General features: G+C 46.8%; 1 protein-coding gene across 2 annotated transcripts in view; it reads right to left on the bottom strand.

Moving 5' to 3' along the window:
* Positions 1-9250, bottom strand: part of MDFI (MyoD family inhibitor) — a 36924-nt gene extending 27674 nt beyond the window's left edge. The window contains exons 1-2 of one of the 2 annotated variants that reach the window (XM_084610885.1): positions 8869-9250; positions 8397-8501 (exon numbers count right to left, since the gene is read on the bottom strand). In XM_084610885.1, the coding sequence (XP_084467011.1) occupies positions 8397-8490 (94 nt within the window). In that variant the 5' untranslated portion in view covers positions 8491-8501; positions 8869-9250. Of the gene's footprint in view, positions 1-8396; positions 8502-8671; positions 8837-8868 lie in introns of those variants that run through there. The other variant, XM_084610884.1, reaches the window with a different exon arrangement.
* Between the last annotated feature and the right edge of the window lie 12580 nt (positions 9251-21830).

Below are 21830 nucleotides of genomic sequence, written 5' to 3' on the forward strand. Positions count from 1 at the left end.
ATGTTTCCTGTCACCTGAAATGGGCCTGAGCCAAAACACGGGGTTTGGACTTCAAGGTGTTTGGAATCTGCATCTCCTTCTGGATTCATCTATCATCCAGAGCCTCAGCGGGTGTCAATCAGTACAGCTCTGTTGAAGTCAGTGGCACTATGATGGTTGCCACCCGCTGAGGATCTGGCCCTAGCTCTCCAAATGGAAACAAACCACAGATCTGACTAGCCATGAGCTCTGCAAGTTTGAAGCCTGGGTTCAGGGCTTGGGTTCAGGACTTTCACAAGACCTCGCTGAAAATCAGAAGTGACCATAAAAAGCCACAAACACTGACAAGTATCAGAACATTTCAGAACCCCAGCAAAGGTTTGGGGAGGATGAGAGAGAGAGTGTTTCTCCTTGTCTTCTTCTTCTTCGTGTTAGACCTACCCCAACCAAGAACAAGGCCCCACTGTGCTAGGTGCTATCTGTATTCACAGGCTACATCTATACTGCACAAAAAACTAACCCCACAGCAGTAAGTCTCAGAGCCCAGGTGAATTGACTCAGGCTCATGGGGCTTGCGCTGCAGGGCCAAAAATATCAGGGTAGATGTTTAGGCTTGGGCTAGAGTCTAGGCTCCGAGACCCTTCCCGTTACTAGGTTTCAGTAAGAACATCTGCACTGCCCTGCTTGTTTGTTTTGCAGTGTAGACTACACGTAAGGGAAAGTCTCCACCCCAAAATGCTCACAATCTAAATAGATAAGAAAGGCAAAAAGTGAGAAGAAGGGAGTATTGTCACCCCCATTTTACAGACGGGGAACACACACACACACACACTAAAGTAGGCCAAGACTTTGCAAAAATGATGAATGATTTTGGGTTTCCAGCTAGAGACACCTTTAAAGGGACCTGATTTTCAGAGATCGGGTGCTTGGCTCAGCCAGGAATCAGGCCCCTTTAAGATGTCTCTAAATAGGGTGCCCCAGAAATGGAGGCACCCCAAAAGACTAGCCACTTTTGGAAAATGTTGGCAGCTGTGACTTGCCATGGGGCACTGTGTGGCAATGTGAGCTACTGAACCAAGAGCTACCGAGTTGCACAGTAGCACTTCAACCAGAAGACCATGTTTGGTCACGGCATCTCCACCACCCTCCCATGCAGCCTGGCATTGAGAAGCCAAGGACAGGACAACCCAAGCACAAAGCCGGTGAAAGAGACGAACGATGTCCCATACATAGGGCCCATGTTGAACCCAGGCCCTGACACAAAATCCCCCAAGGAGGGATCAGGCTATGGGGCACACAGATGGAGAGATCACAACTGCCATGCACACCTTGTTACGCTACTGGGAAAATATGAAAAACTCCAGAAAAAGCAAAAGGGGTGTTATCCGGTTTCTGCAACTCTCGGAATCTCGGCAGGCGATTTCAAAGGAAATTCAATTAGAAGCTGGAGGAAGAACGTGGCACTCTCGGGGCAAACAGCAGATCCCAGTTGAGGGATTGTTTTGTTTTGAAACTGTAATCTTTGAAAATGCCAAAAAGCATCTTTTGTTTGTTTGTTTTTTTTGAAATTTTAAACAAATGCAGCAGTTTCACTAATTGCAACGAAACTTGGAGAAACAAAATATAGATGTTTGGCGCGGAAAGCTTTTTGTTGTTTCTTGGGGGGGCAAAATAAAAAAAAAACTGGTTGGTCGTTTCTAATTTTTTTTTTTTTTAAAGAGGCTGTTTACACATGCATTTTGCAATCAAGTTACTTAAACTGTTGCCAACTCTAGTGTGCCAACTCTCTTAATTCAGTTTAAAAAAGATTTATTTTCATTTAGTTTAAACCTGTTTCTGATCTGTTCAATAAGTAACATGGCAGGCAGGCAGAGCTGTACAAAGAGACCTTCACTGTGCATGCAGAGAGGCCAAGGTTACATACTGAGAGGAAAAAGAAAAGGAGTACTTGTGGCACCTTAGAGCCTAACAAAGGTGCCACAAGTCCTCCTTTTCTTTTTGCGAATACAGACTAACACGGCTGCTACTCTGGATACTGAGAGGACTGGCCACTGGTTTGCAGTCCTAAGTTCCGAATGTCACACAAAACTAGGTCCCGCCTGAAATCTGGCCCTCCTTCTCTAGTTTCACTCCTTATATACAGTCCTACATAGTCCTCCAACATAAGCAATTTAAACTAAATCAAAGTAAGAGCATCCATACATGGGCTTGCACAAGTTTAATTAAGGGTAGGTCTACACTAGAACTGGAGGTCACTTGGTATTGCACAACATTTTGATTAAAAAACTAGAGTGATATATATTTAATGAGTCACACATTAAATGGATTAAAAACTGGCTAACTGATAGGTCTCAAAGTGGAATTGTAAATGGGGAATCGTCATCAAGCAGATGTGTTTCTAGGTGGGTCCTGCTGGGATCAGTTCTTAGCCCTACGCATTTTAACATTTTTATCTATGACCTGGAAGAAAACATCAAATCATCACTGACGATGTTTACACATGAAACAAAAATCAGAGGAGTGGTAAACGATGAAGAGAACAGGTCATTGATTCAGAGCGATCTGGATGGTTCGGCAAACTGGGCACATGCTAACAATATGAACTGAAATACAGCTAAATGTAAATGTGTACGTCTAGGAACAAAGAACATCGGCCATACTTACACAATAGGGGACTCTCTCCTGGGAAGCAGCAACTCTGAAAAAAGATGTGGGGAGTTAGGGTGGATAATGAGCTGGCCATGAGCTGCCAGTGTGACACTGTGGCCAAAAGAGCGAATGTGATCTTGGGATGTATCCATGGGAATCTCAAGTAGGAGTACAGAGGTTATTTGACCTCTGTATTTGGCACTGGTACAACCAGGGCTGGAATAGTGTGTCCAGTTCTGGTGCCCACAATTCAAGGAGGAGGTTGATAAATTGGAGAGGGTCAGAGAACAGCCACAAGGATTGATTAAAGGATTAGAAAACCTGCCTGATAGACTGAAAGAGCTCAATCTATTTGGCTTAACAAAGAGAATGTTAAGGGGTGACTTGATTATAGCCGGTAAGTATCTACATGGGCAACACAGATTTAATTATATGCTCTTCAGTCTAGCAGAGAAAGGTCGAACACAATTCAATGGCTGAAAGTTGAAGCTAGACAAATTCAGACTGGAAATAAGGCATAAATGTCTAATGGTTAGTGTAGTTAACCACTGGAACAATTTGCCAAGTGTTGTGGTGGATTCTCCATCACTGGCAATTTCTAAATCAAGACAAGACTGGATGTTTTTCTCAAAACTCTGCTCTAGGAAATATTTCGGGGAAGTTCTGTGGCCTGTGTTATACAGGACGGTAAACAAGATGATCATAATTGCCCCTTCTGGTCTTGGAACCCATGAGTCTGCCCAGTGCTAGCTCTGATCAAGCTAGTACACAATAGCAGTGTAGCCGTGGCAGCATGGGCCGTGCGATGGGCCAGCCGTGTGAAGACGTACCTAAGCTTTCAGACAGGGATGTACTTGGGGTGGCTAGCTGTCCCGCCACCTGTACAGCTGCAGTGATGCTGCTATTTCTAGCACGTGAGCTCAATCCGTGTGGGCGTGGGTATAGCTACCCGATCTGGAAATTACACTGCCAACCGCCGTGTAGACAGAACCTAAATTGGTTTCAAGCAGCACCTGGCATTAAACTGGTGCAACTCAGCAGGTAGATGAGTCTTAAGTACGAATTTAGCAGTGAGGACAAGTTGGCAGCCCATCTGACAGAAGGGTAGGTGGACTGAGACCACCAAAACAACAAAAGTCCCCACCCCTCAGTCCCCAATACTGTTTGTATCCCCGACTGTCAGGATCGTGCCAAGCAGAAGGGCTTTCCCCATACGGCCTGACAGCAGTTTGAAAGTGGTGCTGGCTTGCTAAAACCAAATGATTCTGGAAAGGCATCATGGGAGTTGTTAGTTTGTCCCCAAGTCCCAGGATGCCAGCAGGTTCCAGAAGGTACCTGACCGTGGAACACGAGAAAAATCCCTGAAGGCAGAGAATGCAGTGGTGGAATAGGACACCAAGGGAGACCTGCCAAGAGTGCAGTTATTTTGAAAAAGCACAGAGCTGCATGACTCACAAGAGAAGCAGCTTAAGCCGGCGTACACAAAGCAGTGTGGACGCAGTCTCTTGGCATAGTTACACCAGTAGAGCTGTAGTGGAAAAACGTATACTGGAAAAACTCTCCCGTGTGGACAAGGCCTCCAGTCCCAGTGCCTCCTCCATTGATCCTGACTGTGGCATGGGCAGGACAACAGACTGGGAAGGGCAACCTGTGGTTTGCGCCCCAGCAAACCCAGCTCAGCAGAGCTCCCATTTCCAGATAAGCTTCACTCCGAGGGAGGCATCTGCTGCACCCTCTATGAAAGAGGCATTGTCTGGGCCTGTCACAGGGGCTGGGCCTGCAGTACAGGGGGGCTGGGCTGGGGCCTTGAGACAGAACCGCTTTCAGCCCCGTGTTATACCTCAGGGCAAACTCATTGTGAATGATCAAAAAAACCACTGTGTGCGCACACTCGCATGGTAAGTACACTCCCCCTTCCCCAGCTCAGACTGAAGAAGCCACAGAATTGCTGGCTGCTGTAGCCAAGCCGGGGAGTGGAAGTCAAAGGGGAGCCAAGAAACGAAACACCCTGGGCCAAGACCTGCTCCCAGTTGTGCTGGGGAGTCACCGGCAGCTGGGCATGCCTCTGACAGGAGCAGAGTCGAGCTCACTGGGTCTGAGATGATTATGCTGCGTGTGGAGTGGCCAGAGAGACTATCCGGGGTGCACAGGACAAAGAGGGGAGGAAAGGTTTTGTGTGTACCCAGGAGAAAGAGGGCAGGGGAAAGAGAGAGAGGAGGAGCGTAGAACTTGTCGAAATTTTTCCATCAAAACCAATTTTTTGATGGAAAATGGCTCCCCCTCCCCCCCAAAAAAAACCCTGCTCAAATATTCGTTTCTTTTCTACAATTTTCATTTTTTCTTCAACCCTTCCCAATCTTTGTGTCAGCTGTCTCCTCCATTTGTTCTATTTTGGAAAAGGGGGAGGGAAATGAAAAATCAAGAAACTGGAGATTTTTTGGGGGTGAAACAATACATTGTTTTAAAGTTCTCTTCAAAAACCAAAAAGAAAACCCTAACCCACCCCAGATTTTCTTTGCCCCTAAATGCCACATGAGAAAATAATTGATGTTTTCCAACCAGCTCTAGGGAAGTGAGGAAGAAAGAGAAGTCTGTATGGTATTCATGGTAAAGTAAGGTCATAGAAAGACTGGCCCGTACGAGCCAACATGCTGCCATACGAAGGTGGCATCTGACTGTGTATGGGCTGCCTGTGTTCACTCGTTCACTGCTGGACATGAAACCAGAGCATTCTCATCTTTCTCTAGAGCTGCCCTCTGGTAATTCAAAGGGGTTGCTTTGATGGTACCTAGAGGGAGCTTGGTCCAGCTCTCCTTGCGGTGAGAAGAAGGTTGTGATAACCTGGGATCCATCTTCAGAGACGGCCACTAAGAGAGGGGACACAGATCCCAGAAGAAATATCCAGGTCACGTCATTTTTCACAAGGTAGAAACCACATGGTTCCGTGGTCAGGAATGGGACTAAGAGTGGGGAGACCTGGATTCTGTCCCCAGCTCTGCCACGTGTTCGCTCGCCTTGAGCCTCCCTGCACCTCAGTTTCCCCACCTATTTTATCAACTCAATCTCACCAAGTTAATTTGGCTTCCTTAATTATATTTGAAAGGGTTATTGGGTTCAAATCCCCATGACCAAATCCTAGATGTAGGAACAGGGAGGCAGAATCGCCGGATGAAACTTCCCAAGAGACAAGGCTTCTGCACGGAACTGTCAGCAAATAACACTGTGTGGACAAACTGGATGCCATCCCCGGAGTGCCCTGCAAACAAGGATGAAAATCCTGCAGAGTGAGAGGCCGCAAGGAGCAGCTGTTCTTACCCTGATGGATAAAAACAACAACAAACATGTCACCTCAGTCCTCAGCAAAGAGCAGGAATGGACTCTTCTTGGTGGAACTCTGGGTCTGCATGGACCAGTGAGCGTCTCCTGGTAAGCAATGGCACTTGGTGCCTTTGCAAACAGGGGTAGGAGCTTCTGGTGTTTTGAAAGCTGAGAACTCTTGCCCTGTCAAACCTCTTCTATGTAGCAACCTAGAGCTAGGCCAAAGTCCCATGCCCCAAGAGCAGGCTGTGAAGAGATGTAGCCCAGTGGTGAAGGTGCTAGCATGGGACTTTGAAGACTTGGATTCAAGTACCAGCGGAGGCTCGGGCTAACTTCCCAAGTAAAACCCACCCAGCCCCGCAGCGGTTGTTATGGACTGCTCACCCACCATTGAAATGAAGCCACCTCTGGGGTGGAACATGTCAGCTGCTGAACAGCAAACAGCGGCAGCACACAAGAGTGTGGGACAGGAAGCGGGGAACACAGTATCCGGTTGGAAGTGTTGGGGGAACATAACAAGGGAATGTATTCTCTGAAATCTGGGCCCTGGCACATTGCAGGATAAGTCCATCAGTGGAGTTACACCAGGAATAAATTTGGCCTCTTTTGTGTCTCATTCTGACAGCACACACGGTAGGCTGTGTTTCACCTTTAGTGGTCAGTTTCCTGCTCTGATCCATTCCTCTCTCTCAGCCCTTCAGTCTAGTTTCTCCATGTAAATATCTGCAGAAGCCGATTGCGCTGACGATGGAGGTCCTCCAACTGTGCGTGACACCCCCCTCTCCCAGAAAAAGCCAAAGACCCCGGCCCGATCAGCGTTCTCATTACGGCAAATGCAAATGAAGGCGTTACGGTGTTGCCATAATAACGACAACAGGATAACATTCCCGTAGAGTTCGAGATCTAGAGCCGGTCTTAGTGCATTGCAGGAGCGCTTATTACGTCTACAACAACTCGTTCAGAGTCAGCTGGGGGAGAGTTATCATTTAGTAGCCTGGAAAGCTCGTCTGGTCCAATCGATTCCCCTCCGCACACACAATAGCTACGCTCCAAGAGGAGGCTTTCGCAGAGCCAGCACATTGCAGCTAACACAGCACGATGCATGGAACCAGATCAGGGCTCTCACGGGGAGTGGAATTTCACTGGATTTGCTCCAGGTGGGAGGAGGAGATGGAGGCAATCGGGGATCCAGGGAACCCACTTATTTAGGGCCTGATTCTGCAGCCCTGGCCCCTTGTGAGTAGCATTTACTGAGCGATCTTACAGGCATCAATGGGACTCAGCGCCACGTGCCATGAGCAAGGGTGGCAGGATCAGGCTCTGATCCGCCCCATGGTCTCCCAATGGTTTGCCACCGGAGCACCGATCTTCTCTGATCTTTGGCCAGTCCATGAGTATTGGATGGAGCCCCCTACATACAGCAACACAGAGCCTCCCCACCTTCCGATTGTGGGGCTTGACGCCCGATCTGGGGAAGGAATAAAGGAGACAGCTTTCTCTGGGTAGGGAGCAGGGGCGAGAGAATGTTATTAAATTTAATAGGATCAGGGCCCAGAGTGAGGGAGGGGGGAAGCCGCATCTCGCAAGGAGCTGGCCCGAGCCCAAGAATACACGGCGGCTGAATAGACACAAAAGTTCTTGTGAGAAGCCAAAGCCCCAGTGCAGCTGCATCAGGGCTCCTGCTGCATGGTCTGCAACACAGACAGGAGGCAGCAGAAAGAAACCCAAGCTCCCTTTTCCCCCCTCCGGAGAGGTTCCATCCCACACAGCCAGCCGTGCGAGAGCACAATAGTGTCTTTGGAGAGAGAGAGAGAGAAAATGGGAAAGGAAGTAGTGGGCTTTAAGCCTGGCGGTGAGCCCCTCGCCAATAAGTCTCTGCAACATTTAGTCTGCCTGCTCTTTAACCCTTTTGGCTCCAGCAGAGCCAACATCCTCTCCCCTCCACGAGCCCGCCGGGAAAACAGCTCAGCAAGCACCTTTAATTCCCAGCGCCCTTGCTCCCACCGATCCTGGCTCTTGGTGAAGTCCCATTGGAAATGGGAAAGTTGCAGAAACTTTCCAGGAACGTTCCTTGTCCGAGTGGCACCGTCCCCCTCCACACACCCACAGATCATCAGCTGGTGTGGCTCCATTAGCCTTAATGGATTTCACCAGCTGGGGTTCTGATGATCCCCATTGTGTGGTGGACGTATGTACACGGCGGCTGGTGTAAAGCAGCCTAGCTATTTTAAGCCCAGAGGAGCCATGCTGATTTCCACCAGCTGCGGATCTAGCTCACATTGTGCTCAGCCACAAAGAACTACCATTCTCTTTCTAATCCAGAAAGTTGGACAAAGACTTATACTTAACAAATAAAAAGAACAGGGAAGCCTAGGGCTCCTGCCAGTGGCCAGAGAGAGACAAGTCCCTGTAAATTTAAAGTGAGAGAGACAAAAGCCCCTTGTGCTTACCTGCACTAGTGGGCAGGAAGGGTGTCTGATCCGGCACGGGGTCTCCATTGAGTGAGTCAGAACGGCTTGAGAGATCACTTCTCACCTGGGACATCTGACTGGGACCTGCCAGACACACCACATGCAGAGAAAGAGAGTGAGAGAGAGAAGCTCACTGAAGATTGCTAAACAACCCAGCCATGAGGAACTCTCACATGGAATGAATCAGCATGAAGACGTTAGGTGGAGAGACAAGAAGGAAACCACACAACCCCAAGAAGGGATTTCTAACTCACCCCGGCAGGACACCTCTCCCCAACTGCCGCATCCACATGCACAATAGTTTGCTTGATTGTTCAGCTGCAGGAAACTCCAGCTCTGCATAAGCTTCCCTCCAGACACATTTCAGTCCCAGATGCATTGAGGAATCCTGTGATCGGCCAATTTCCCCCCCACTCCCCCAAGAATACAGAGACACATTGGAGAAACTCACTTTTTTTGTTTACACTTTAATGGAACTCCCACAAGTGGGGTATCATCCTATTGTCCTCTCCATGTGAAGTTCTCCTTCAGGTCTCTGCAGCTGCTCCCTTCTCCAAACACCCTACTCCTCCAGCCCTCTTCAGCTAGATTTCTTCAACTTGTCTTCCTTCCTTCCTTCCTTCCTTTGTCTTTACATATTCCTTCAAAGTGTCCTGCTTGGTGCCTTGTCCCTGCCAGGAATGTCCTGCAATTTCAAATAAAGAAGACACTTCACTTCTCTTTATCTGTGCAGCTCTTTCTTCAGGGCAGTGTTAGGTTACAACTGGACAAGTTTGTGCAGTCTATCTCCAGACTGTAAGCTCTGCCTCCCGTCTCTCACACAGGAAATTGCATTCAGGGCTGATTACCCAGTTTCCTTCATGCTGGAGATATTTGGAGTTCATGCAGCCTATAATAAGCTGGTTGGCACTACGATTTATAAAAAGCAGTGAGAACAAACAAACAGACACAACAATCCACAAAGCCACTTTAAAAAGGAATGAAAAAAAAGTTGATTTCTTTTTTGTGGGAGTGGAGCTAAGCAGTCAAAGTATGGTGTGGGGAGAGGGATATGTGGGACAAGCATGGACTTACTATATCCCTCTGCCAATGCTCAAGTCTTTGAGCTCCACGTTTTTAATCCAAATTTGTTTTTCTTTAAACTCAAAAGATCAATTTTCAAACAGCAGCAAAGGAGCGAAAAGGGATAGCGAGCCAAAACTGAGAAATCATCAAAACCTCCCTTGCGTTGCGTGAACGCCTGTCTCCTCCAGCCTGTCTCCTCCAGCACTAATGCTCCCAAATACCGATGTAGTTGTGGCCCAATATACTTACAGTACGACTACATATTCCTGTGTGAAGGATTGTCATGGAACTAGGACACATGGCCAGAAGTCAGGAGAGACCAATTTTCTTCCTGACTCTGCTACTAACTCACCGTCCATCCTTGGACAAGTCACTTTCCCCTCTTTGTGCTTCAGTTTCCCCAGCTACAAAATGAGGACAATATTGGGTTTTGTGGTTTAACTCACTGACTTTGAGATACTCAGATGGAGGGCAACATATGATTAGACTTATCAGTATTACTGTTTAAAGTGACAGAATGAAGTCAAGTCACAAATTCTCTTTTCTAGTGTAATATTTTAATTACAAGGGCAGTTTACATTTGGAGTCACTATTTCCACACTCACTCGCGATATTACTTTATATCTTGCTTTAGGGGAACTGACTTTGTAACATTTTTAGATAAAATATCTACTGCCACTTTTTTTTTAAGACTGCTTTTTACACCGATGGCTTTTTCCTCGAACCTGACAATCCAATATTTCCAAGTTTATTAAATAGGCCAGATTCTCCACTGGTGTAAATCTGGAGTAACCCCCGTGACATCAGTGGAGTTATTCTGGATTTAAACCAGTGCCAATGAAATCAGAATTGATGCAGTGTCAGTAAGTGTGAATAGGCGTGGGTGTCATTTCCATGTAGTGGCTAGCATAGATTTATAATTTAGAGAGAGCCATCAGTGTGGTTCAGTGAATAAAGTGCTGGCCTGGATTCAGGACCTCAGCCACTGCCCTGCTGTTACCATGGGTGAGTCATGTCTCCTCTGTATGTCCCTCTTTCCCTTCCCACCCTTTCTCTTGTGTATTTAGTCTGTAAGCTCTTTGGGGGCAAGGGCTGTTTCTCTATGTGTATATACCACACCTAGCACAAGGGGGTCCCGTTGCTGTTAGCACCTCTAGCCATTGCTGAAATATGACTGCTACTATCTTCTGTGCCCAGTACCATATACACAGGCTATGGTCCTGCCCAAAGAGCAACCAGCACAGAGTGTTTGGATTGGAGCTCTTTATAAGATCTAATTCAGACACACAATCCACGGGAGAGCGATCCTGGTGGAAGAAAAGTCAGAGGTGCCCTTGAGGAAGCAAGCATCTAAAGGAAAAAGGGCGAGAATAGTAAAGAAGTTAGCAAGGATGGAGGCTGGGGTTTTGAAAGGCAACTCATTCACTGAGGCGTCTGTGAAAATTCCAGCCAAGATGTATAGAAATTAAACAGCGGTATGAAATTGCTGTAAAATCTAACAGGATCTAATAGAGAACGAAACCCTCTCTATGGAGGTTTTTTAAATGGTCCTTCATGGCGTTAGAATACTCTATTCAATTCTACAAGGTGGTGCATAAAAAAACCTAGCAAAAGTTGATCACTCTTTAGTGATCTATCCTAAATGGAGAGCACTGCTTTACCATTGGTATTGCAGGAGCACCCAAAACACCAGCTAGGGCTGTGCCCCGTTGTGCGAGGTGCTGTACAAACACAGAGTGTGGGAGACAGCGTGCCCTGAAGAGTTTACAATCTAAACAGACAAGCCTGATAAGAGAAAAATAATTATCCGAGCTAAGAAACTCCTAGTGTTTGAAACAGTGGCCGTGTTATTCCTCTGACCTGACACCACTCCGGCCAGCCGCTGCACTCACCATAAAGACCCAGCCAGTTTTCCACGAGGGTTCGTTTCAAACAGCTACAACAGAGGAGCTGGCCTCGCTCGTGAGTTGTGACACCCAGGGAGCTGGGACGTCTGAGCATGTCTCAGTGGGTGTGCCTTGGATTTCCTGACTAGGAGGCAGTATGCCTCTGAATCACCCTAGGTACAGGTCAGCCCTGTGCTTTGGCAGGAGCACATTCCTGTTTGCTTATCTGTGCCCCCATGTCTTAACATCCACTGCTTTCCTCCTGTTTCTGCCGGGGCAGGGGGCTTCATAACCGACATCAGAGCACGAGCTCCCCCTTTACCACGTCCATTCCCGGGGGGATATATGGGACCCTCACTCCACCCTCCTGCTTCCTGGTAGCTACAGATAGGAAGTGGCCCAGGTCCATGAGAACGAAGGCCGACACTTTGATGTTGAAACGTCAGCGCTGCATTTTCGTCCGCTTGTAAGATTCATGCTGACAAGCAGGCGAATCCACTGGGTTTTTTCCTTTGGCCCTGACAGTTCTTTATTTCTGCCAAGACGAATCTGGGTGCGCTCGGCGTCTTTATAATGATACCTTGCAGCTATCCAGCACCTTTCATCTGAGCACTTGATAACCATTCATTAAGCCCACACAGCCCTCCTGTGAGGTGGGTAAGTGTTATTATCCCTGTTTCACAGATGGATAAACTGAAGCACCGACAGGTTAACCCGGCTCTCCAAGGTCACGCAGCAGATCAGTGGCAGGGCTGGGAATAGGACTCAGGAGACCCGACTCCTACTCTTTTGCTCCAAACATCAGACAACACACCTTCCCGAACTGGGAACAGAACCTCCAGCTCCTGACTCCCAGGTCTCTGCTTTAATTAGCGAACCCCACTCTTTCCCCAAAAGGTGGGGAAAGAACCCAGGCGTCCTGCTGGAACACTCGCTGAGAGTCCGGACACCACGTCCTCCATTCCAACCATTTCTCAGTTCTTTAAGAGCAGCATTTCCTTCCCAGCAGAAAGCTCAGTCTCATGATGCAGCCCTCTGAATAACTGGAGGGGACATTGAAATGGAATCACAATTTCATTATCGTTCAATCTAGAACTTACCTTGCAGAGACTTTGAAAATCTCCTCCTTGGTCATCCATTCAATGGGAACTGCATTTCTCATATCCTGTCCTATCTCACAGGACCCAGGCTACCTGCATGCCTGCAGCGGTGGTGAAGTGATCCTCGAACACGGTGTATAAGCTCCAATGCTCCAGGACCCTTTGGGATGAAAGGTGCTATGTAAATGTAAGACAGTATTACAGAGGGGTCATAGGAGCGGTAAAAAAAAAAAAAAAAAAACCCCATCAGAAAGATGTTTTCTTCAAAAACTGAACCAGAAACTTTGTTAGACTAGGGGAATAAATATTATCCTGAAAGCTACTCTGTTGAGCATCTGCCTTGAACCCACGAGTGGCCTACCCTCTGCGGATAGCAGCTCCCTATTGATCCTTTGCCGTTTGCACTGCCATGAGAAAAAGAACTAAAACTAATTTTCTTAGGGCTTAAAAAACATCACAGGCCACATCTAAGCCACCCCCCAGTTTCCCAGTGATTCCTCTCCCTTGATCTCAAATGATTTCTCCATTGATTTTCCGATGGTTTTTCTCACTGACTCCAAATGATTTCTCTCCTGATTTTCTCCCAGCAATCCTGGTTCGATTTAATGGGGATACAAAGGTGTAGTTTAGGGCAGGATTTGCTCCTACGAAACATGTTTAAAGCAGCTTTCCCCTTTCCACCCTCATTCCATCTAACTTAATCAAAGACACCTGTCATCCTGGTATCTGATCTAAAGGCTGCTCTAAACTCCAGCAGGAAGCCCAACACATTCCCTGTGCCCCTAGGGGCACATCCAGAACAAGTCACAGAGGCTTGGGAAAGCACAGAGAAAAGGACTGGAGCAGGAACAGACAAAGGGATGGCCTGGCCCATAACCTCACACAGCTGATGATCTGGCTTTGTGGGAAGGAGGGCAGGGAGGAATTTTCAGGGCATCCCAGCTTCCCAGCTCCAGTGTGTAGAGCCCGGGGCTCAGAGCAAGGTTCTGGAAAGCAATGCTTTTCTCCCCTACACCCCACCTGCAATGGAAACCCAACCCGGGAAGCAGCCACCTCACCCCAGCCCTGACATTTTCAGGGGGTTTCCCAGAGTAAAAGACGTCCCTGCGAGGCGGCTGGAAATCATTCTGCCACATCAAAGCAGAGGCACTCATTGAGAGGAAACGAATAAATCCGTCACCAAAAGGAAAACGGCTGCATATGGGTGGGAAAGTGCTGGGGCTGTGGCAGGGAGAGTGGTCCGGGGGATAGAGCTATGGACAGGGAATCAAGAGATTTGGGCTTCCCTGCTCTGTGCCACAGTTTCCCTCGCACCCGTTGTCTGCCTTATTTATTTAGGCTGTAAGCGCTTTAGGGTAGGAGCTGTCTCACTATGAATGTACAGCCCCAAGCACAATGGGGCCCTGATCTCAGCTGGGGCCTCTAGATGCTGCTGTAATAGAAATAAATAATAAGGGTGGGATGGATAGTGGATACAGTAAGACACACAAGGAATGAGACAGGCCACCCAGCAATGCCCGGAGTTGCCTCACACCACGGCCAGGGTTGAGCTCCCCACACCAGCTGCTCTGCTCTGTACAAGTCGCCCCCCTCCGTAGACAAACTGCTCATTCAGGCGGACGATCCCAGCTCTAGGGGTGGAGCAGAGCGAGCCAGGGCTGGTAAACGCCAAAGTCAGATTTGTTTCCTATGGTCCACACCAGAGCCCACTCTGCACCCTCTGCGCTGTCTTAGACCCTACCTAACGCCCTCCTCCCACCCACGCTTCTCCAAGTATTTGCCCACAGGCATCTGGAGTCAAAGCTTTCTTCTCTATCTTCATTACAATCAGCAGCAGGAGGGAAAACACAGCCAGCACATACATGCAGCTTAACAGGGGCCTCTCGTTAACACCCTAAGCCAGGCTATTAGAGCAAAAAGTGACAGTCGAGCGTTAGTAGACTACACTTGAATGCCTGTATTATTATCATTCCCTGGAAGCGGCTATCACTTCCCAAAACTACCTGCCGCAACATGTGCAGCCAACATGGTGTGACCCAGGCTTCCTGTTTTACCCCAGCAGCTAGAGGGTTAATTATCTGAGTACCTTACATGCGTGTTAATGACAGTACCAGATGTTTGGTCTGTTCGTATTAGCTAGAAGTTTCTGAGAAGAGGGAAAGGCAATAGCATTGTTGCAAACCATGTTCTAGCCTGCACCTGATGAATCTGGATTAAGAAGAGCAACTAAAAAGAGCATATGGAAGCCAGTTAGATAATTTAGCTGGCTCATTTGTTACCATTTCTTTCCTACGTCGAATAGGTGGATTGAAATTTTTCTAATTAAAAGGTTTTTTTTTTTTTTTTCAAAAATGAAAATTTTCTTGAAAACTTTTCGATGTTATTCAATGAAAATTTCTGCTGGTCATTTTCAGTTTTAATTTACCAGGCTTCTTTTTACCCTCCTTTTTTTTGGTAGATCCCTCCTCCCTACTCAACTATTCATTTTGATTGGTAGATTTAGTCAAATGGGGCAGGGGTGGGCTCAGAACTGAATATTTTCAAAACAAAAACAAAATTAGATTTCAAAATCCATTAAAAACATGTCACAGAATTTCTTAAACAATAACAAAAAGAAAAAGAAAATCAGCTCCATATAGAAAATGGAGAACTAAAACGATCTCCAGAATTTTCACAGAACTAATTTCATTTTTGAAAACCCGCTCTAATCGCTAACATTTAAGAATTTTCTTAAGAAATCCAAGTAGATACTTTGAGGTTGTTTCCTTCTCAACACCAAAACCTGTAACAAAGCAGTGACACACGGGAATGCTGGAAACCTACATTTGGTTTCCTGGCCGTAGTCGCCTGGCATGGATTAGGGTTACAGCCCATGACTAGGGTCAGGATCTTCTCTTCTCAGTGGCTATGGTTCTATCTTCCCTTATTCAAAATAAAATAAAGTTAAAATAAAACACAGTATCAACCACAAAAAGAAAAGGAGGACTTGTGGCACCTTAGAGACTAACCAATTTATTTGAGCGCGGATGCATACCGTGGAAACTGCAGAAGACATTATATACACAGAGACCATGAAACAATACCTCCTTCCACCCCACTCTCCTGCTGGTAATAGCTTATCTAAAGTATTCATCAAGTTGGGCCATTTCCAGCACAAATCTTCTGCAGTTTCCACAGTATGCATCCGATGAAGTGAGCTGTAGCTCACGAAAGCTCATGCTCAAATAAATTGGTTAGTCTCTAAGGGGCCACAAGTCCTCCTTTTCTTTTTGCCAATACAGACTAACCCGGCTGCTACTCTGAAACCTGTCAACCACAAACTAATTCAGCCAATTACATGACACACCCACAAATAAAGGCCTTAAAGATGGAAGTCAGAGTAGATTAATTTAAATCATCTCCCCCTGATAGCTGAGAGGATTGTGTGTGTGTGTGTTGGACACCTGTCAGTAACGACTTGATCAGACACCCACTTCTTGGTCTTAACACAACTTCTTCGGCGGTGGCCTGTTCAGAGAGAGAGGCACCTACTGCCACATGGAGCTTGCACTTGCTGCTTGGGGTGTTTTTCGCTGCCTGCGAAGCGGAGCGAATCAGTGCCAATGCACCTGCTGGTTTTGTGAGGAGTCTTACGGGCGCCACAAAGGAAGCCATCTGCAGCACCAGCAACAACAAACTTCACAGGTCCTACAAAATCCAGGGCCAAGGCCACATGTTCTCAAGCGCCATCGACAGGTGCACGTCCTACGCACGAGCTATTTACAGCGGTACAGGCACGGAGGGCTCTGGTAACAACACGGACACCTGTTCCGATACTACTGGGAGGGGTTTAAAAATCCCAGACACTTGAGACAGGCACCACAGAGGGTGAATATTGGTCCTGCGCCTCTTTAATACAGAGGAAAACTTGAGACGTTCCTTTATGGCAGTTTTGCACGTTCCATAGACTCTGGAGGGCCTGTCCCTCTAGGAGCAGAACGTAGCTGCAGCCATGTTGAAATAAGGCCTCAGTGCATTAGCTGGCAATTGTGGCAGGCGGCCATGCTGTGTGGAGCAGGTACAGAGCAGGATGGGTAACCCACTTGTCAAGTATATTACACAAGGATCTCAAAGCACTTTCCCAACTATTAACAAACCAAACCTTGCCACGCCTTACTACGTTGGGATGCCAACATTGTATTTCAAAAATAAAGGACTGTTTTCTTAGCACCTCTGCCCCACCCCTCCTCCTGATATTATTTATTATTATTATTAATAATAAGCAGCACTCACCTACATTCGCCAGGAGTTTCTGTTGCTGCTTTTTGCGGCACTCAGCAATACCTGATCTTGTTGTACAGAGATGAAGAAATAAGGGACTGTTGGCAACTGAGGCAGGTGATTATCATCCTCATTTTATAGGTGGGGAAATTAAAGGGCAAAGATGTGAAAGAAAATTTGCAATCTGGGGTGAGTAATGTTAGACACCTACATCCATACTTGGATGCCTACGTAAGCAGTGGGATTTTCCAGGGATTTGTCTTCACTTCAGAATTAACTTGGGGTGACCATCATCCAGATCTTAGCCTGCCACACTGCACAGTCCGGCCTGAGTTAGTTTGTCCTCCCTGATACTATGCTCTGCAGTGTGTGTTGCTAGGATTTCTGGAGGCACATCGCGTGGTCCTTTGTGCTGTAGTAAGCTGAGCCGGTTTAGGATTCTTTCCCAGTGAATTGTGGGAGAAACTCTCTGTCCTTCTGAGTACTTGAGTGATTTAGCCTTCATCCTGGGTGGGTTACCAGCCCGACTGAGAGATCACTTGGCACGGTAGATCTATAGTCCCAGCCGGGCCAGCTAGCTGGGGTAGAAAACACCACTTAGATCAGAGGGTTGTGTGGGTGGATCAGAAGGGGGCTCAGGATAACACCTAAGTAAGATCTGAGTTAAGTCTGCAGTGAAGACGGATCCCACAAAAATGCACCAATTAATCATACTGAAGCCAGTGGAAGCTGCAGGTGCTCATACCTCTGAAAACTAGGCCCCTTATTTAGGAGGCCTACTTTATAGACACACGTTTGCAAATTTTGGCATAAGTGACTTGCCTAAGTCCACACAAGAAATCTATGGCAGAGCTCAATTAAGCACAGCTCTCCCAGGGCCCAGCAGTGAGTTAGTCACAAGACTGTCCTTCCCTTCTATTTCAGGGTGGTATTTTGCACCTTATCATCCTGGAAGATTTCCTCCTCTGGACCACATCCTCAGCTGGTATAAATCAGTGTCACTCCATCAAAGTCAATGCATGAGTCAAGATTTACACTAGCTGAGAATCTGACCCTTCCATTTGTCACAAGAATTTAGCAACAGGACTTGACTTTTCATTTTACAGGATGTTTTGCAACATGCTCTAAATCTAACCAGAGGCAAATTCTTCTCAGTTTAAAAAGAGAGAGAAAAAACAAAATCCAAACCAGGCCATCTGAGAAACCGCACTGCAGCAAAGTGGTTAACCTCCCATGAATGGTGCCATACATTTCAGTCTATGTCTCAATACAGAGAGGAGTTGTAATTGGCTGAGTCGTGTTTGAGTAGGGCCAGTGCCATAACTGATCTGTCTACGTAATTACCGTTCTTTGCGTGCGCACAAACTCTCTAAACAAAATTACACTCTCAAATCATTCTGTTTGGGGCAGGATGGGGTAAGGGGTGGAGGGAATGTGGTTTGCAAGGTTTTGAGTGAATGACCCCACTGTTTCATATTTTCAGTAAAAATATTTTGATGGATCACGAGTTATTTCTGTAAATAGTTTTTTTAAAAGGGAATAGACAAAAAGTTAAAAAAAAATCCTCCTTCAGAAATTGAAAAATTACTTTGCCCCTACTGGCTTTGTGTGGCGTCTTCATCGGTAGAGAGGAAAGACAGAGCCATACGGAATGATGGCAGAATGCTGTGCCTGGTGACATAGGAACATCTCACAGTTCCTCAGTTTCTCCCAGCACGAGTCATTGTGGGGAAAATGGTGCAGATGACTAGCAGTGGGAGGAGCTCTCAAACTGGAATCACTGTAGAGATTATTATTCAATGTTATTATCTGTATTATAATAGGGCCTCCATTGGGGTAGGTGCTGTATAGACACATGGTAAGAGACATCCCCGTCCCAAGGAACTTACAGCCTAAATAAACAAGACAGATGGGTGAGGAAAAGAAAGAATATTTCCTTTTACAGATGGGAAACTGAGGCACAAAGTAAGTGTGGAGAAAGTAAATTATTTACTCCTTCTCATAACACAAGAACCAGGGGTCACCAAATGAAATTACCAGGTTTAAAACAAACAGAAGGACGTATTTCTTCACACAACACACAGTCAGTCTGCGGAACTCTTTGCCAGGGGACGTTGTGAAGGCCAAGGCTATAACAGGGTTCAAAACAGAACTAGATAAGGTCATGGAGGATAGGTCCATCAATGGCTATTAGCCAGGATGGGCAGGGATGGTGTCCCCAGCCTGTTTGCCAGAAGCTGGGAATGGGCAACAGGGGATGGATCACTTGATGATTCCCTGTTCCGTTCATTCCCTCTGGGGCACCTGGCATTGGCTACTGTCGGAAGACAGGGCACTGGGCTGGATGGACCTTTGGTCTGACCCAGTATGGCTGTTCTTATGCGTAAAGTCAATCCGCAAACCTGTGGCAGAACTGAGAACTGAACCCAGGTGGTCTTGACTGATACGTTACTAATACTGATACTCAGACCCTCAGTGGTTCAGGAGCCAAATTAGTGATCAACATTACCCAAAACAGCCACAGTAGTGCAAATTCATTGCTTTATTTACTCTCTCTCCCTAATTATCCTCACAGCAACGTGACTGATCAAATATTCTACAATTGGTTAATAACAGATGAAAAGCATCCTGATTGGTTAATCATTAAATCACTCAGTGTTTTAATATCATGTGCTGCAAAGAGCCACTTGCGGTTCCCGAGCCTCAGTCTGAGTATCCCTGCTCTAGTGTATTAACCACACTAGTGTCAATCAATACTTAAAGTATTGACACTGCCCAAGTACTCCAGTCCCAATTTCTCACAACTAGGTGACCCTGTGGAAAAACGGTGCAGGCAGCCAACTGCATGGGGGAATGCTTTCCTACTGCAGCCCTGGCCTATACCAGCAGGAGGCACTGTATGGAAGTGGTTGCATGGGAATTCTGGGCTACGTCACTCTCAGCCAGAATCACCATTGATGATGGGCTGTATTAAACTGCAGATGGATTTTCAATGGTTTTTACACTCCCCACAGAGTGTGTGTGTGTGTGTGAGAGAGAGAGAGAGAGAAACTTCACAGAAATGTGACACACACACACACACACACACAAAATAAAAACCAAAACACTCAACAATTTGGCTTCAAAATTTAGACATGTCTCGTGTTTTCAAAGTGGAAAAAAAATTGGTGGAGCCTATTTTCCCTGAAAACAGACGCACCGTTGCAACAAGATATGGAAGCGATCAAGTTCACAACACTTGGACTTCCATTGCAATTACTTTTGCCCACGTCTACTGCAGACCAGAGTATGAGTCCTGGTTTTGGGCGGAAGCTCACATCTGCTCCAGTCCCCACCTGTGCCAGCAGGAGTGAACAGAGAATCAAGAACTGATATAAGAAGACTGAATGTGAAGAGCTCTCACAGCTGACCCAGTCCCAGCCTCTTCCAGCAGGAGGCACTGTAGAGAATCAGAAATTGGTGTAAGAAGACTGAACATGAAGAGCGCTCACGGCTATTCCAGACCCAGCCTCTTCCAGCAGGAGATGCTGTAAAGACTCAGAATTGGTGTAAGAGGAGTGGGTATATGGGCAGCGATCAGCTACTCTATTCCCAGCTTCAACCAGCTGTAGAGAATTAGTAGCTGACAGAGAATCATTGGCTGTGTGGAGCTCACAGTTACTCTCCGGCCTGTTTCCCAGTTCAGAAAATGGAGATTATTAGACCCTGCTACAAATGAAATTGAAGGATCAAAGCAAAACCCAGTTAGGTTCGGGATATAACAGCGTGAGGCCTGTCAGGTGCTTTCTTCATGCTCAGTGATCATGCATATCCCCTCTGTAAACACTCATGAAGAGCCTTGCCTTCAGCTTCAGAGCAACCATTGCCACGTCCATATCCCTGAGGGCTGGCTGAACCAAACACTGCCTCATGACCCAACCTCCCCTGCCCACCCCCAGCCTCCACCTCGGCTGCCCAGTGCACTACTTCATCTGCTCTGTCCCTCCGCTCCCCCACAACTGGCATCTAGGAGCCTGGGACATAGTCTGAGCGCTGCATGTTTGCATCACAGATGAGAAACCCACCGGTTCTCCCAGTTCCGGGCTTTGTGCGTCACAAGGGAGCTGTGAGAGAGTGGTTAATTCTATAGGTTTCTAATGAGTTTTTTGGTTATGATTATTCTGTGGGAGAGCGGGTAGCAGGCAGTGGTGGTAAATTAAAGAATTTATACACATTCTTTTTTCCATTTTTTAACAAAGGGCTCATGAAGAGATTATTCTCTCTCCTGATCCTCCCAGTGTTACCAGCAATAGCCCTAACCATGCAGTCTTTACTAAGGTGGAAAGAAACCTGGTTTTGCAAGCCAAATTTTGCCTCTTGGCTTCACCGGCGTAAATCCAGACTAAGGGATTTCCATGGAAATCAGTGGGGATGGTCTGGCCTGCCACAGTGCAGTTGAAAGCAGAATTTGGTCTAAATGCAAGATTCCAAGAATCCATCCTTTCTCCATTTTGCACAAAGTGACATTAATGTTCAGTTTGGTTTGCCACCCGGAGACTCGCATCCACTGTAAACCCCGCCTTGCATGCAAATAGCTAGACACAGCAAGCACATACCCTCCTCACTCTATGCACATACCTCGTGTGCTTATCCACAAGTCCTTGCCGACTGTGAAATCCCCATCCTTAGCATACTGAGCCCCTCCAACTCTAGGTGCAAGAAAAATAGTTCCATCCCTCCACAGAAATAACATGGGCCAGATCCGCAGATCGCATAAGTTGGCATAGCCTATATCAACCCTCTGCCAAGCACAAGCAAAAATTTCAGGGTCTTGCAGTTCTGCTTGCCAGTGGAGGAGAAATCGGAGCATAGAATCTGGGTATATTCTTGTATATAGTACAACATAAAGTAAACTATACTATCAGTCCTTGAATAGAGGTGGTCATGAAGGGCACACAAACAATCCCCTCTTTCTGAAATTTTGGCCCAGCCATTGCCCATTTCCCAGGCCCTAAGAATTGACTCTAGTTAGCGAGATTAAGCCAGAGAACAAACCCTCTTGCTGTTTGCAACAGCTCCCCTGCAAGAAACCACATCATAAAACTAGCAACAATACAGTAGGT

This window comes from Lepidochelys olivacea (genome assembly GCF_965140295.1).
Source record: "Lepidochelys olivacea isolate rLepOli2 genome assembly, chromosome: 21".
NCBI classification, from domain to species: Eukaryota; Metazoa; Chordata; order Testudines; family Cheloniidae; genus Lepidochelys; species Lepidochelys olivacea.